The sequence below is a fragment of the Rhineura floridana genome, chromosome 8 (assembly GCF_030035675.1).
Source record: "Rhineura floridana isolate rRhiFlo1 chromosome 8, rRhiFlo1.hap2, whole genome shotgun sequence".
In the NCBI taxonomy this organism is placed as follows: Eukaryota; Metazoa; Chordata; class Lepidosauria; order Squamata; family Rhineuridae; genus Rhineura; species Rhineura floridana.
In genome coordinates, this window is record NC_084487.1 from 66250398 (window position 1) to 66267088 (window position 16691).

A 16691-nucleotide genomic window follows, 5' to 3' on the forward strand; every position below is an offset into this window, starting at 1 on the left:
AAAATGCCTATGGAAATAAATGTTCTGCAACTTTTCCATGATGTCATTTAAATGATGAAATTATGAGCAAAAATGTGTTTTGTTACCCCCAGTCTCTAACTTGAATTGTTTCAGAAGTGCACGCTATATGTTTTGGTGATATCCAGTTGTGTCTGCCTTCCAATGAAACAAATTACTGTGAGTAGAATGGAGTTCAGGGAACCCTCTGGAGCAGATTTGGGGTGCATATGCAGCGACAAGGAATGGAAGGGGAAGTTCCATCACCCATTTTCTTTTCACTCCCACAACACACTCATTTCAAACCTGATTGTTCTGAAAGTCGTAATCCAAAGAATACTGGATTTTCCCTAATTTTTCCTCCTCTTTTGGCTCTTCTTTTTCTTCTCCATCAGTCAGCCCTGTTTCAGCATCATCATCCTTAAGGGCCTGCAAAGAAAAGGGGCAACAATTAAAGTAATGAATATGACTACCTTCCAAGCAAAGCTCTGAAAAGCAGGCACTTGCACCAAACCCTATAGTAAAAGCCATTAAAAGCAAGCAGGATGGCAAAAAATCATATATGTTGTTGACATATATATATATATATTTAAACTACTCTCATTGCACAAGAGAAATATCATCAGCAAGCAGCAAGGAAGCAATGAAAGAAGGGGGCGGAAAGCATCTCTTGGGGGCATTGCAAGCAACAATTGTTTCAAAGCCTGAAACATAAAGAGAAAGTCAACGTGATATTTTTTGTAAAATCTTTTATTGAATCAAATTGTCTTGTCCAGAGGCAAGTGTGGATAAACATGCTATTAAAGAGGCAAGGTTGCACAGTCATTCAATTTAAAACTGTTGTGCATGCTGTGAATTATTTGCACTAAAGCAAAGTGTTTCCACAAAATTACTCCTATTTTAAATGTTGCTGTGTGTGATGTCTTCATAAAATGAGACGCCAAACATTTTGGATGGTTCCCCCCCCATTTATGATGAATATGGAAGCAAAAGTATCACTATGCCATTAGCAAATGCACGTTTACAAAAAATAAGACCCTTTTTGTTCTCTTTTTCTTTTCAGTTATTCTCCGTTTAAAGCCAGGCTGAACCAAATTGATTTAAAGACACACTGATGTTAGTGCAATTATGGACAAATGTGACTATTAGATAAAGCAGCAGTTGTTTTTAAAAGGCATAGGCAGCATTTACCAACAGAGATTTTATACAGTAGAAAATAACAACCTGAAAGCATTAATTTGTTCACTATTAGAAAGCCCAAGTGTGTATCATATACAATTTCAGTTTTTAAACATTGGCAAAGCAATCCTATTTATGTCAGATCAGCAGTAAGCCCCATTGGGTTCACTAGGATTTATTCTGAGGTAAGTGTGTATAGGATTGCAGCCTAAGGCTCTAATCCAACTAAGGCTGCAATTGTATACGCACTTACCTAGAAGCAAACCCTATTCAACTAAATGGGCTTGTCTCTGGGTAGACATATCTAAGATTGTGATGTAACATTATTTTTTACTAAAGCAAAGAGACTTATAGCACGATCCTCTCCTTGTCTACCCAGAGGCAAACCCCATTAAGTTCAATGGGGCTTTCCCCCATGTAAGCATGTATAGGACTTCAGTCTTAGTTATGACTAACTTTAGTTATAGTGAGTGTATCAACATGTACCTTTTCATTCAGAACTGTTTAATGTTTTCTTTGGATAGTAATTGGATAATCAATTGCATGATCACATTAAATAAACCCACTTATTTCCTTTGCCAGTGTGGAAATTACTTACAGTGCATAGCAACAAAGAATTAACACTGGCCATTTACTTGTAACCAGTGTGAAAACTCAGTCCCATCACAGATTTATGCCGTTGCCTTTTTCAGACTCTGCATGTCTTTATTCTAAAACTGATCGGATCAGCTCCAGTGCTGTTTTTAAAAATTATTATTATTCAGCTTCAGATAGATTTCGCAACTGATTGGTAGATCAACCCCTTGCCTCTCCAGGTGTGACCAGTGGAAACATTTTGCTGTTCCCTCAGGCAGAGACAGTGATTGGCCCAACGTTTTGCTGTGGACAGCCCTGCCAGGCCTGCAGTCAGCAGTGGGGAAGGGAGATATGTCCAGCTGAGGGCAGAGTCGATTCAAAATACAGCCAGAAAAACCATTTGTTCTGCTTTTGAGTGACTAGTGTGCTCACAGATTAACAGTGCAATCCTATGCATGTCTCTTCAGAAGTAAGCACTATTGAGTTTAAAGGGATTTACTCCCAGGTAAATGCAAATAGGATTGTAGCCTGAAAAGCTCCTAGTATAGCCTGCACAACCTGTGAGTCACGGAGCTGAATATAATCCCCGAACTATGTAAGAGTAGCTGGCAGTGTGGTGGGACAGGGGCGCTCACCTGACCTTCAGTCGGTTGTTGCAACAGCGGTGAGATCAGCATGGTCCAAACACACTGGGCAGGAGCACCGGATTGGCTCCACCAGTGTGTTTGCACTGTTCTGATCTCACTGGCGCCTAGCCCTCCACATCTAGCTAGAAGTAAGCAGTGGGGTTGTTTTTTTACTGAACAGATAATGGGAAGTCTCCCTGAACTACCATGTAAAGTAGGTCTGGAATAGCGTTCCTGATTAGGGGCGTATTTGCTTCCACCAGATTTACAGGGAAGACTTGGGAACATTCTCGAATCAAGCGGTAGGTGCCACGTGAGACCACTCGTCCAATTGGAAGGGCGCAGAGCAGCAGATATAAGGCTGCTCCGTCTTTCCCGTGCTTGCCTTTTTCGCCTTGCGGCATGGGCTTTGCTGGTCGCCTGATATGGGGCCGAGTAGGAATTTTTTGGGGGGATCCTGATTTCAGAATCCCTTTGGTTTTGCCTACTCCATACTGCTTGGGTTTAATTGAATTGGCTTCTCGGTAGGGTTGGGATGCGTCTGCTTTGGCTGGCATAGAATTCGGGCAGGTGAGGTATATGGGGATTAAATTTAGGCGGTTAAGGCATCATGAAATAGGGGCACTCCCCAGGGAACCATCAGGGCTTGGTGTCTGGTGGCGATCTTGGTTGTGTCCTTGTGGGACCTGCTTGCGCATCATGGTGAATGCCTGTACGGCGGGGCCATGGTGTGGAGGTTGGAACCACACAGCTGGCTCCAAGAGCAAGGAGGGAGGATTTCACCCACGTCCTTGACTCTGGGGTGACGTAATGAAGAGAATGGATGCCTTTAGAAGGTGAGGGTATAATCCCTCATGGTTAGGTTGAGCCTCACCTGCCCGAAGAGTTGAATATTTGAATAATTGGCTGTATTGCATTGGGTTCAGGATGTTATATTTTAATAAATATAACATTATTCCAGTCTTGTGTCACGAGTCTTCTTTGTGTGGGAGCAAAGAGGTGCTTTTAACACTTCCATACCTATATGCAGAGATGCAGTGATTGAAAGCTTCAGCAGGTTCAGCAAGGATTAAACATGCATTGAAAGGGTAAGGGGAAACTACCTGTAATCTATTTCTCACAGCAGTTTTCTTGTGGCATCCAGCATGTAGTTTGGGAATGACTGGTGTATGCTTATATACTCATGGCGAGACATCAAAAGCAATTTTCTCAGTTACATTTCTTCAGATGTTTTGCCTCACCAGTGAATACTAGTTGCTAAGAGCAACAGCAGTATGTTTCATGCCCTGCTTGTGGGCTTCCTAGAGGCATCTGGGTAGTAGGAAAGAAGATGCTGGACTAGATGGACCTTTGGACAAATCCAACAAGGCTCTTCTTATGACTCTTCTTTTGTCCTGTGCATTTGGACCTTTCTCTTCCCTTTCTACTCCTGAACCCTTTCAAAAAGTAACCCTCAGAGATGTGATTACGAACAAAAGTGATCTCATTCCCTTGTTGATTTCCTCAGGATATCATTTTGTTTTTCACACATTCTATCAATAAAATTGGTTAAAGATGAATTAGTGCCATCTTTTTAAACAGCTACATTTGGAAATTCCCACTTCCAAATATATTTTAAAGTTTTTTGTTTTGTTTTCCACACCACAGCCCTCCAAGAGAGAAAATTAAGAAACAGATTGGTCACCCACAACCCAATTAAACCAACATATTTGGATTTAAGCCAATTTGGTGTCACTTAAATAATCTATGACATCTTCAAGGGTTCATCCAGTTGCATAATTAAGAACAGGATGTCTATAATACCATGCCACTAAAAATCAACCGTGGGCAGTGGGACCTGACTAGAAGGGATGAGGAATCAAGATGTTGTTGGCCTCCAATTCCCATCAGCCCCAGCCCCAGCTCAATGGTGAGGGATGATGGGAATTGTCATCTTATAACATTTAGAGGGCCACAGGATCCTATCCCTGGCATAGGGAAAACCATGTCCGGAAGAAGTGATAAATGAACACACAACTGTGGCTTGAATCCAAGTACTGTATCCAAGTACTGTATTGTACACCAACTGACGTCTTCTAGCCCATTTCTTTGACTCCCTGCACCAAACAGAAGGATAAGAAAGTAACTTCAGGAGCACTATGCCGGAAAACACAATATTGTGCTGGTGTTATACTAGTATCACGCTGTTGCATGCTTACAGGTTTGGACCCATATCCATGTAAATAGCTATGCAACTGTAAATAATTTCCCTCCTGGCAGGTGAAAAGAGGCAGGAATAAAACTCAGCAACAAACGATCACATTTAGTGGCATAAATGATGCCAACTCCCAATGTCCTTATCTAATCAAGAGACATATTCTCCATAAAATCAAAGTATCTAACAAGTGAGAACATTTCAGCCTGATGTAATTTTAATGGCTGAAATATTACATCTCCCTCTCTAACATTTTGTGACCTAATAAAAAAGATAGAGACCATTGCAGCAATTATTCTTCAAGAAATGGGACTAAATTTTTGATAATTTTTCAGTGCCACTGTTCATCACTGAAATGATTAAGTCTACTCCTTTCCCAAAGGCTGAGCTTCAGCAAGGAATTTGCTGTACCAATATATTAAATTCAGAGTCATTAAATCAGAACTTATTAGAGTGTCTCTAGAGTTGAATGTTCCCCCTTCTTACAATAAAAAATGGCAACAGAAAATTATAGGAGACACAAGAGGATTGCTGCAGACTGATAAACTGCAGCAGTGAAAGTTGTGATAGAAAGATGCTTCAAAAAATAATGGCCCAAATATTTTCCCAGTTAACACCAACATATTTCTTGAAGTCAGTTTAGCACAGTCCATGGTTGCAGAGCAACTGGCAGTACAATCCTACACATGTCTAATCAGAAATAAGCCACAGTGAGTTCAATGGAGCTTACTTCTATGGAAGGAGGCAAAGAATTGCAGTCTAAAAGTATAAATACAACAAAAGCAGATATGGAACACACTGTAAGTGAATAAGATTCTGATCAGAAATAAGCCAATAGGAAACCACCTTTCTTCTTCTTCTTTTGAGCTGTTTTGGCAACTTTGATATGTATGCAAAAAGGAAAAAGAGACCTGTACATTACATTCTGTGCATATCAAAACGTGAGCTTTCTAATACCTTCAGGCTTAATATATATATAGAAAATGAGGAGGGGGAGAATAATCTCACAAAAGAAAGAAATCAATTTAGTTCAGCCTCTTGATGTGTGTCAAAGCTACGTATAAATCTCAGCTGAGGAGCCACAGCTGTCAGGAGATTAAATATATCAGAGCTTGAGACTAGGTGTGTCCAAAGAGCAAAATAAACCTACCGCAAGTGACAATCCAGAACAGTCATGAGATACAACATAGATAAGGAGGACATAGAAGGAAAAAATAAAAATTAAAACATCCACACGCAAAAACATTAGTCAAACCATGGAGAAATGACCATTTACATATGCTGTACATTTTCTGTTCAACACCTTTACATAATTACAGCTGCAATCCTATGCACACTTACCTGGGAGTAAGTTCCATTGAACTCAGTAAGACTTACTTCTGAGTAGGCATGCTTAGGATTGCACTGTAAGATCCTCAGTCTTTGATCTTTACTTAAGCAGTTATTTCCCTAGATAACCTTTCCTACACGCATGAATATTTAAGCTGCAATCCTAAACACACTTGCCTGGGAGGAAACTCTACTGAGACCAGTGGGCTTACTTCCAAGCAAACATGTACAGGATTGCACCCTCATGCTACAATTCTATGCACATACATAGGAGTAAGTCCTACTGAACACAGAGGAACTTAATCCTGATAAACATGTATAGGATTGCGCTGATGAGTGACTGGGGTTGCAAGCCACAAACCACTTAAATCAGAATACTTGCAAGTACCAAAGCTTGCATTTTAATCCTAAATACATTTACTATGAAGCCTCACTGATTTTAATTAAGGCACTTGTCAAGGACCCTTGGTCTTGAACTAAGACTATGATTGCAAGAGAATTAAATTGCTACAAGGGAAGAGGACTTCTTGTCTGTGTTCATCTCATTTAAAAAAAGGCTGATCTAATACATGCATTTATTTCTTTTTTAAGCTAGCATAATTTATTTAACATTAACAGTTTGCTAGATATTCTGTAGAACATGTGAGATGATCTCTGCCAGAGAGGTAATACAGACAGGATAATGATGAACTGTCAGGGCATTGTATGATAACATAATAGGAACACAGGAAGCTGCTTTATACTGAGTCAGACCCATTGGCCCATCTAGCTCGATACTGTCGACACTGACTGGCAGTGGCTCTTCAGGGGTTTAGGCAGGGGCCTCTCCTGGCCCTACCTGGAGATGCGAGGGATTGAACCTGTGACCTTCTGCATGCAAGGCAAATGCTCTACCACTGTGCTATGGACCTTCCCTTACTCTTTCCTCAAGCGAAGGGAGGGTTTGGATTACAGGAAGGTGAACTGGCTCCATACACAGCAAAGGTGAATCTGTAGCAAGGATATCCAACGTGGTGCTCTCCAGATGCTACAACTCCACCAGCATGATCAATGGCCAGGAATGTCTAGTCCAACATCTGAAAGGCACCATGTTGGCTACCTCTGATCTATAAGAATAGAGATTATTTTCTGGGAGAATAAGTTTGGTGAAGAAGAACTTGGTTCCTGGGCAAAGAAGGAAAGGCTGAGCTAGGAAGTGGCATGAGAACAAGTGAAGACAGGAAAGGATAAAGGGAACAAAAAGTTCAATAAGGGCTGGCCCTGCCAATCAGCTGAGCAAGGCTGCCATCTTTTGAGAGTCATGACAAGGAAGGAAATTATTATTTTTACTGCCATAACAGGGGAGGCACTTGTGGGATTTTCTGCCTCAGCTGCCAAAATAAGTTGACCAACCTTGGGTACTATACACAGCATGACTGGGGGTGGGTAGCAGTCTGTGTGGGGGACATCTGCTGCTCAAAATGTCTTGGGCCAGCCCTGACCAGATCAGATAGCATGGATTAGAGAACAAAAAGGAGAATAAGGGGAGGGAAAACATTGGTTCAGAATAGTGGATGGCTGAAAACGGTAGGTGCTTGTGGTCAAGGCAGAAAGTGAGGGGGAGTTTTTAAGCAAACCCTTTTGAGTAACGGCAACATCATAGCACTTCCTGGTGTCACAGGCCAGCTGCTGCTTGTGCCCTTTGTGGTTCTGCTTTTATACTCCAAAATGCTCACATGAGACCTATAACCACACACACAGTACAGTTTGGCATTCTGCATGCTACCGTGAGCCCTGGAAAACTTACTCGTTGCAGTATACAAAAAAATTAGTCTGCACTGAGCTCTGTTCTGTGCTATCAGGTCTCACATGAACACCTCAGCATGAGGCAGCCAGGGAGGTCAATATGTAGTGATAGTTCCTCTGCTAGAGAGGATTATGAGAAAGGTTGGAGGTACATCAACAATCCAGCTGAGTGTAGCTATCTGTATCCATCTGTTTCCTCTCCTGGGCCTTGCAGCGTCTCTTGTTTTATTTTGATTATGAGCTTCCAGGCTAAATACTGCATTTTTCTCTTTTGTGCAGTGTTCTCAATGCAAATCTGAACCTTTGAATAATGAAGGTTACAGCTTTGGATAATGAAGGTTACTACTCTGAATACATACATAAAATGAAGGGCATGTAATTATATATGTTAATAAATCTGTGTGTACCATTGACTTAAACTTGTGCACATAGGACACAGCAGTGACATCACAAAACCAGACTGGGGTTGCACTCTTATATCCACTTACCTGGGAATAAGCTCCATTGAATTCAATGGGACTTACTCCTGATATAAACGTGCATAGGATTTTACTGTAATCTTATGTATATTAATGAAAGGAGGAAATAATTTGTGACAGTTAATTGTATTCCAAATGACAGATCTTTTTGCAGGAGCAATTAAGGTCATCTGGAATTTTGTTGATGGGACAAATTGTCTCTTACTCAGTAAGAGGTTCTGAACAATTGTTGACTGACATGTCCTTGAAGTTGGAAAGACTCAGCTGTTTCCCAACAGAATCAGCACAAAAATTCAGCAGGATTAAATGGTTGTTAGTCATACTGTGGCAGCATCACTGCATGCTGGAAATGTAATAGCTCCTTCAAGGTGCCTAAAAGCAGATCTCTTTTTTCATATAAACACATTTAGTCACTTTAAAATGTGTTCCTTTGATGTTCAGGAGGCATTCAAGCTTTCTATTTATAGCTAAATTTTTAGCTTTAAAATTTAAACTAATATACCCGCTATTTGAACTATCTTACATTTAGGATTCACTATGCCGCAGTTTGAACTGCTAAGGTTTCTAGCATCAATGCAAAGACACACCACTGGCTTTGCCAAAAAACAGCCCATATAGTCCATCCATTAACTGAAAGTAATGAGACCTTGGGAGACACAAGACTCCTAAAACATGGGACCATTAATTTATCTGCCTGCAGGCATAACACCATAAGGCTCAGCTCAGACAATAATTCAAATCATGGTTTAGAATCTAAAACTTTAGAAGTTTAGATGACCAAGAATTTGCTGCAGTGAGCCTTGAGGCTCGTGCACTCCACCTCCCATCTCTTTCACTTTCACATGCAAGAGGAAATGAAAACTTCTACTTGCACTTTAGAACAAGCCACAGTTCTCTGTTGCTATGAAACCAAAGTTAGTTTAAGAAAACCATGGCTTCAGGTTGTTTTATTAACTAATTTAGCCCAAGTTCATATTACACTTAATTTGATTATGTAATGCGGAACTGTGGTTTGTTCTAAGGTAAAAATGGTGTTCCCCTCTTCCTCTCACATGCAAAGGCAGGACCGGCCCCAGACATGCCGGGGCCCTTGGGCACAATCCTGCCCCGGCACTTCCACAATTTGCAGCAAGATCACTGCTGCGGATTGCACGGCGAGAGCTTCAGAGCCCCCGCCACTCCCTTGCTCAACCTACCTTTCTTGGCTGTTGTGCTGTTGTGCATGCGTCACTGCCCTTAACCAAGATGGAGGCCGAGGTTCCCCTTAAGGGGCTGAAGTCTCTGCCGCCATCTTGGCTCATGGCAGGGATGCGTGCACATAGCATGCATCTATGCCATCAGCCAAAATGGGGGCAGAGGCTTCAGCCCCTTAGGGAAACCTCAGCCACCATCTTGGTTAAGGGCAGCACTGCACCCACAACTGCACAACAGCTGAGAAAGGTAGGTTGAGCAAGGGAATGGCGGGGGCTCCAGAGCTCTTGCTGTGCAATTCATGGCAGTGATCCTGCCACAAATTGTGGAAGGGAAGCAGGGGCCCCCGGGGGCCCTTAGGGTCCCCTGTAGGGTCAGGGGCCCTTGGCTAGGGCCCCACCTGGCCGCCCTTTGGAGCTGGCCCTGTGCAAAGGAAAAGGAGAGGAGCGCATGAGCCAAAAACTCACTGCAGTCACTTTCAATCATTTAAACAATTGCTTGTATCAGGGGTGGGAAACCTGTGGTCTGTTAAACTCCATTTCCCATCTGTTACAGCCAGCATGGCTACTGTTCAGGGATGATGGAACTGTACTCCAACAACATTTGGGAGCCACAGGTTCCCCATCTCTGGTTTAGAAGTTTGTCTGAATCACCATTATTTAAGTAGAGGCGGCCCTCAGCAACTTTCACTACAATTCTTGGAAGTTATATTGGCCATTGGTGGATTGTGCCTTATCTATGGATGAAAAAATTAAGAATCAGATGTTTTTTAAGAAAGTACAACCCTGTGCATATGAATATCAGATAATTCTAAACACTGTTAAATGCTCTCCCTCACACAATGGGTGCTCTCCTCACAAGACAGTAATTGTGTGGTGGGAAGAATGCCTGAAGAGGCTAGAATTTACGTCAATTCTACATTGTTCAGCCTTTGCCATCCTGGTATCCTCCAGGACTATAACTCCCATCAGCCTTAGCCATGGGAGTTGTCCAAAACATCTGCAGGGCACCAGGTTGGTGAAGGATGCTTTCATACATCTACATGAACATTTTAACAGCTTTTATATTACTGAAGGTGTCCATTGTGTGAAATAACCTGAAAGTATTTTCCTCTTCATCCTCAAATATTTGTTTCAGACTTCTGTCTTCATTGGAAGAGGCTTCTACACAATTCTGTATGAATGTACTAACAAAAAATGGAAATGGACTGCCTTCAAGTCGATTCCGACTTATGGCGATCCTATGAATAGGGTTTTCATGGTAAGTGGTATTCAGAGGTGGTTAACACGCTCATATATCTGAAAGTTTTTACAATAGTATTATCACTTTTTGGTCATTTATCCAGGTAAGAATGAGTACAATGAAGAACACTTAATAATATATAATAGAATTACAAGGAAAATGTTACATAATAATACAGAACAAACTTCACCAAAAAATTAACAAAATACACAGAATTTGTCCTACAAAGAAGCGACAGATTATTACCATTAGTGTCAGTATCAGTGCATAAAGTGACTTTTCTACCGATCTCATAGAAGAGCAATTTCAAGTTATTCCTATCTTCAAGTTGAAAGATTTGACCACAATTGTCATAGTCAATTCAGCAATTAAGAAGCAGCAAATCACAATTAGCATGTAAATGGAAAACAAAATACTTTGCTGAAGTGGAATCGAGATATCTGCTAAATCATGTTTTTGGAATGAAACTCACTGATTAAAGTTAGCCTGGAATTTTAACTCACACAGTGCCATGCCCAAGCAGTTTTGCAGTTATCCTTTGAGATGTACACATGGTAGCAACACAATTTGGCAAGCATGGGTCAGGGAGGAACTAGATCTAGCAAGAGACATGGAACTACCACTATCCATCCAATGTATCTTTCTCCCTTTTCTAGGTAATGCCTATTATAACACATGTAAGTTTTCCCAAACTCTGCTTCATATTACTGGCTATTACTATTGGGGCTAGGAGAACAAACTGTGCAGTAACATCATTGTGTTATACTAGATCAAGGGTAGCCAAGGTGGTACCCTTCAGATATCGTTGGCTACAGCTCTCATTATGCCAGATCATTGGCCATGCTAGTTGGGGCTGATGGGAGTTGGAGACTAATAAGAACCAGAGGGTACCATGTTGGTTACTCCTGAATAGTGGAAGAGGGGAGAGAAAGACATGGAGTGGCGGCAGCTCCATATGTCTTGTAACAACTACTTTCACCCTTAATCCAGTTCAAAAATTTGCTAAACCAACACACATAAATGCTTAGAACAGGGAGTATCAACCTCACGTTTGATCCAAAGCACAATGTAATGACATAGGTGGATATCATTTCAGGCTGTGAAAATGTATAGGATCAGTGGCAGAGATATTTCTACAAGGTCATCTGAAGCATATGTCTTAGGTTTACCCTGGCACACCTGTGCCTTTGAGGAACAGTTGGTATTTTAAAAACTTAGGAATATAGGTAGGTATACTGAGCTAGATCATTGATTCAACTAGCTCAGTATTGATAACATAAGAGATGGAAAACCATGTAGCCCTCCAGATACTGTTGGACTCCCAACTCCTATCAGCCCTAGCCAGCACAGGCAATGGTCAGGGAAGGTGGGAACTGGAGAGCAAATTGTTGGCTATCCCTGCACTGAACTACCTCTGGCTGTAAACACATTAGCCAGAGCACAGCACAGTGTTTCCATTAACCACACCTGGAGGGGGAATAGGTTGATCTGCCAATCAGTGGTGAAATCTTTTTGAAGCTGATTTTTTTTTAAATGCACACATGTTGCTCCCACCAGGTTTTACAGTTAAAAGGGGCGGGGTTTGACTAGCGTTGTGTGCCCCTGTTTTCAAAAGAGAGAGGTGGAGACATACTGGAACCGGCAGAACAGTGAGTGTATTTCTAGCCTCTATTTTTTGAAACAATAAGGAACAACAATTTCCTTCTTCAGGTTTATCCTTGGATTACTCAGGCTGTTTTATTTCCCAATCCTTACTTTTACTGTAGAGTTGAGTTGTAAAATACTAAACTCCTCAGGTCTCTAATAATGTGCTATTACTCTGTTCAGACATAAAGGGACCTGCAGATCTCCAGTAACTTGGTCTGTGACTTCTGGCCACATTGGAAGAGAAAAAGAGAGGTGTAATATTTCACCTCTCCTGTAGATGGCTTCTGAATGAAAAGCTTTCAGCCCTACTAAAATACTCAGCACAACAGCATGCTGAAACTGTTGAAAGCCAACTCTTAGCTAGAACTGTATTGTCACCTTTAATCTTCCCCTTTCTCCCTCACACACTGTTCTCAATTCATCATGCTGGCCTCTTCTCCTTTCTTTAATTTTTGTTCCATTCTCTCCCGCGCTGCTCTGTTCTTTTGTTTTCCCACTGTCATAACTCTTCCTCAGAATGCCTTTTTGTCAACTTCATAGTAGCAGTTCTGTTACATAGAGAGTGATTTAGTAGACCCAAGCCACTCTTGATTGCTAATTCAAAATAAGGATTTTTATTACTTCAGTGTCCTCATTCCTACTCCAAATATAAAGGGAAGGACAACCTACAGAACCTGCTCCTCACTGAGGGGTTGAGAATAATATTTCCTCTCTAAGAAGCAGAATCATGAACCAACTACTTCAAAGCAAGACATTTTAGTGGTGTGTCTAAATGGCCACCTAGCCCTAGCTGGACACATGGCCACATGAAATTTAAGCAATGAACCAAGAACACAAATTCAGATTGGAAGCCACTGAAACACTGAGGTATGAAACTGTAGTGAAACTGAATAAACAGTAGAACATAAGAGCACATTGCACAATAATTCTTAGAGTTATTACAACTAGTCTTTCTGAAAAACTTGTTAACAAAATCTCTCTCCCTGTACACTGTGATGTCTGGTTCCCTGTATCTTTGTTTTTTTTTCTGTAAAAATTCCAGCAGGGTGTGGATCATAAGCAGCAGTTTTTAATTTGCATTTTAATTTATATGTTTACTGGTAGGTGGGCAGGCTAGTAAGAATTTTGCTAGGCCAGTAACTTGTGTAAATACATTTGTAAAGTTGTATTCACTCCCTGTTCCCCCCCCCCCACACGTTTGAAACACTTTTGCCTCAATCAAATGTCAGGAGTTGTACATGGTAGAGAGGCTTCCATTTGTAAGTCATTTGAATGAAAAAAATGAGCACCCAGTAATAATTCCTTTAAAAATGCCCTGCTTCAGAGGCTAACATCAGTAGAACTTGCCAGTGACTTGCACAGGCTTGCTTATGGGCAGGGCGCTTTGTCCATACAAAAAATTGATATGAGTCTTATTATAGACATCAATATCAAAGAAAAACTGCTGCTCATATCATCTTCCTTTTACATCAGATAACGTATGTAATCCTAATTTGACAGAGGAGTAATGTTTACCATTTGGATTGCTGTTCAGAGAGATCAGTGCATCAAAGGGAAGAGAAGAAACCAATTCCTGTGATCTGGAAGCCCCACTCTGTCATTTCATATATATGGGATAGGATGAAATTAATCTGGGGTGGGAAAGGGCAGTGCCAATAAATGCATGGCAGGAAAGATTAAAATCCCAGGACTTCAACATTGCTTCTGAAACAGATTCTGTGATTTTAGAATTGCTTCACGTTAGGATTTTTTTTTCTTCAGACCTATAATATACATCTGGTAAACCTGTAACAGTTGGGAGTATGTACAAATCCTCTTTTAAAAAAAATTGCTATGGCTGTCTACAAAAATTCCTGGGGATTGTAATTTTGTGAAGATGCCAAGAATCCCCTTGTCAAAGATTACTAGCTCATTCATCACACCAAAGTTCTTTGGTTGATAGACACAGTTGTTAAAGTGGACTCATTACTCTAGGGAGACCTTAAGAGTCATCAAAGAGTATCAGGGACTAGCAGTATATCCTAATGCATGTTTACTAGGCAATTTAATTCAATGGCTGTTGCTTCTGAGTAAACATGAACTGGATTGGGTTTTAGGAGAATAATCTTCTTTAGTTAGGAATATCAATGCACGTTCATTAATATCCCATTTCAGATGTTCTGTAGCTGTGCAGTGGCATTGGAAACAGATTCTGGGGCTGTGTCCTGGGGAGCCCAAACTCAAATTATGGTTACATAATTAGAGATGTCCCATTAAAATCAGTGGACATCCTGCAGAGAATTTCCTTGCTATGTGATTTGAGAGTTATGCTAACCCAGCCTTCACCCATCTAGTGCCCCCAGATATTCTGGACAGGGCTGGTGGGAGCTGTAGGCCCAAACATCTGGATGATACCAGGTTGGAGAGGGCTGTGCTAATCAGTTTCCAACATACAATACTGCTATCAAGCCACTGGTGGTCTTATATTCATTCTAGGTCACTCAGGTTTTAAATGAAACATCACCCAAGAGCAAGATATATACTTTACCTGGTCTTTCAAGTTCTTGCCTAAATCTTTTACATCTTTCATGTTAATCGCATTCTTTCCTCCCTTTTCCTTGCCCTTCTTCTTGTTTTTCTTTTTGAACAAGCATTTCTTACACAGACAGAAACAGCAGGTAAGGACTAATAGGATTGCAACTATGGCTATGGCTATTAAGGCCCAAGGTGGCACTGTGAAGAGAAAAAACACACACGCACAAAACACAAAACAAAGTTGCACACTGTTAGTCATAAGAGTAAAAGAACAAGCAAGCAAAGAAAGAGTCTGCCTTTTGAGAATATATCTAAAAAATCAATTACATCTCCTAAGCAAAAGAACTCATACGATTCTGTTTTCTATTTCACCTCATGCAAAGCTTATGTAATACAAATATGAATTAGCTACATTAACCAGTAGGAGACTGCAGTGGATAAACAGTTGCATTTCTATAGTAAGAATAGTTTCCTTCGTCTCCTGGGCTTCTAACTATGCTTGTTGTATTGAGGGAATTATTCATTGCTGGCTTTATAATCACCCCTTTAACCCACCTTGCATTGTGACCTGGTAAATCAAGCTAGCCTCAAGTCAGCAGGAGGTTGCTGGGGACTTGTCTCATCCAAAGCGTAGGAAAACAAGTGCATGTGATCAACATAGTAAGATATAATGAGCAACCTTTCTCTACTTGCTGCTGCCTTTTCTTGACAGTAACTCAGATGCAGGTCAAGGTCATCACTGAACTCTAGCCAAGGGCAATGATTACCCATTTCAAAGAGATCCATGTTGTTAGCATTATATCTTCCTGATGCTGTCCATGTTTTAGTAATAAACACAACATATTTGTGTGTGTGTGCACGCATGTGCATAAATCTACTTCAATAAACCAGAAAATAATAAGCATTATGTTTATCCATCCAAATTGAATATCCAGGCAGTAACTGCTATAATGCTGAACAACAATAACCATGATGAAACGTTTGTTTGATTTCAGCGAGGATCAGAATTAGAACCAATGAAGATCATATAATGAAAAAGTCAATTATATAACTAAACTTTGGTACTATCGCCATAATAACCTTTTCTATGTGAAGATTAAAAGTTCATTAAAATCTTGTAAAACAGGGTTTAAAGAAAGCAGTCATGTTTGCTCCAGCCTATCAGATATGAAATATATTCTGCCAAGCAACTTACACAGAAGTCTCTACAATTATGTTTCACAAAATGGAAGCGTGAATGGAATTTGACAGATGATTCCAGGGAATTATGAAAGGAAAATGGAATGGACAGAGAAAATGTAGGAAAAGTAATTGCTTAAATGTGCAGATGACCTAAATGCATCAGAAAGTTGTATCAAAGGAAAATTTTGGTGCAGCCACACTAATTTCTAACATAAAAGGTCCTGAGATTCAGGCCTATTCAAACATCCTGTCTATGGATTGTCAAGCCCAAAGCTATGGATTTTAGCTGTGTTTTTGCTTCAGACAACCTAAAGCTGGATCCTACAATCGAAAAGAGGTTCTGGGGTTAAACCTCGGATCAGATTAAATCTATTTCGTGACACAGTATATTTGTTAATATTCTTTTGGGTTCTTGATGAATCCATCCTCTCATCATCTAAATAAATAAATCTGATTACAGACATAGTTTATTGACATGACACAGGCATCTTCTATTTTCCTGTATTTGGGAGACTCCAGAGTACTATTTCGCCTGGCTACAATTCTCAGAGTTCTCTGGGAAGATTGTTAAACAACTCTGGCATTGTAGCTCTGTGAGGAAAATAGGGATCTCTTTACAAATCTAAGAACCCTTTACAAACTTCATTTCCCAGGATTCTTTGGGGAAAGCCATGACTGTTTAAAGTGGAATAACAGTGGAATAAATGTATTGTGTGAATGTGGCCTTGCTCTGGAACCAACCCAAAATGT

General features: G+C 40.6%; 1 protein-coding gene across 4 annotated transcripts in view; it reads right to left on the reverse strand.

Annotated features, from left to right (window-relative positions):
* The window catches only part of SYT1 (synaptotagmin 1), a 533241-nt gene that overhangs the window by 114036 nt on the left and 402514 nt on the right, over positions 1-16691 (reverse strand). For 3 of the 4 annotated variants that reach the window (XM_061639659.1, XM_061639658.1, XM_061639660.1), the window contains 2 exons: positions 14773-14957; positions 304-426 (listed from right to left, as the gene is read on the reverse strand). In XM_061639659.1, coding sequence (XP_061495643.1) covers positions 304-426; positions 14773-14957 — 308 coding nt within the window. The remainder of the gene's footprint in view (positions 1-303; positions 427-14772; positions 14958-16691) is intronic. The other variant, XM_061639661.1, reaches the window with a different exon arrangement.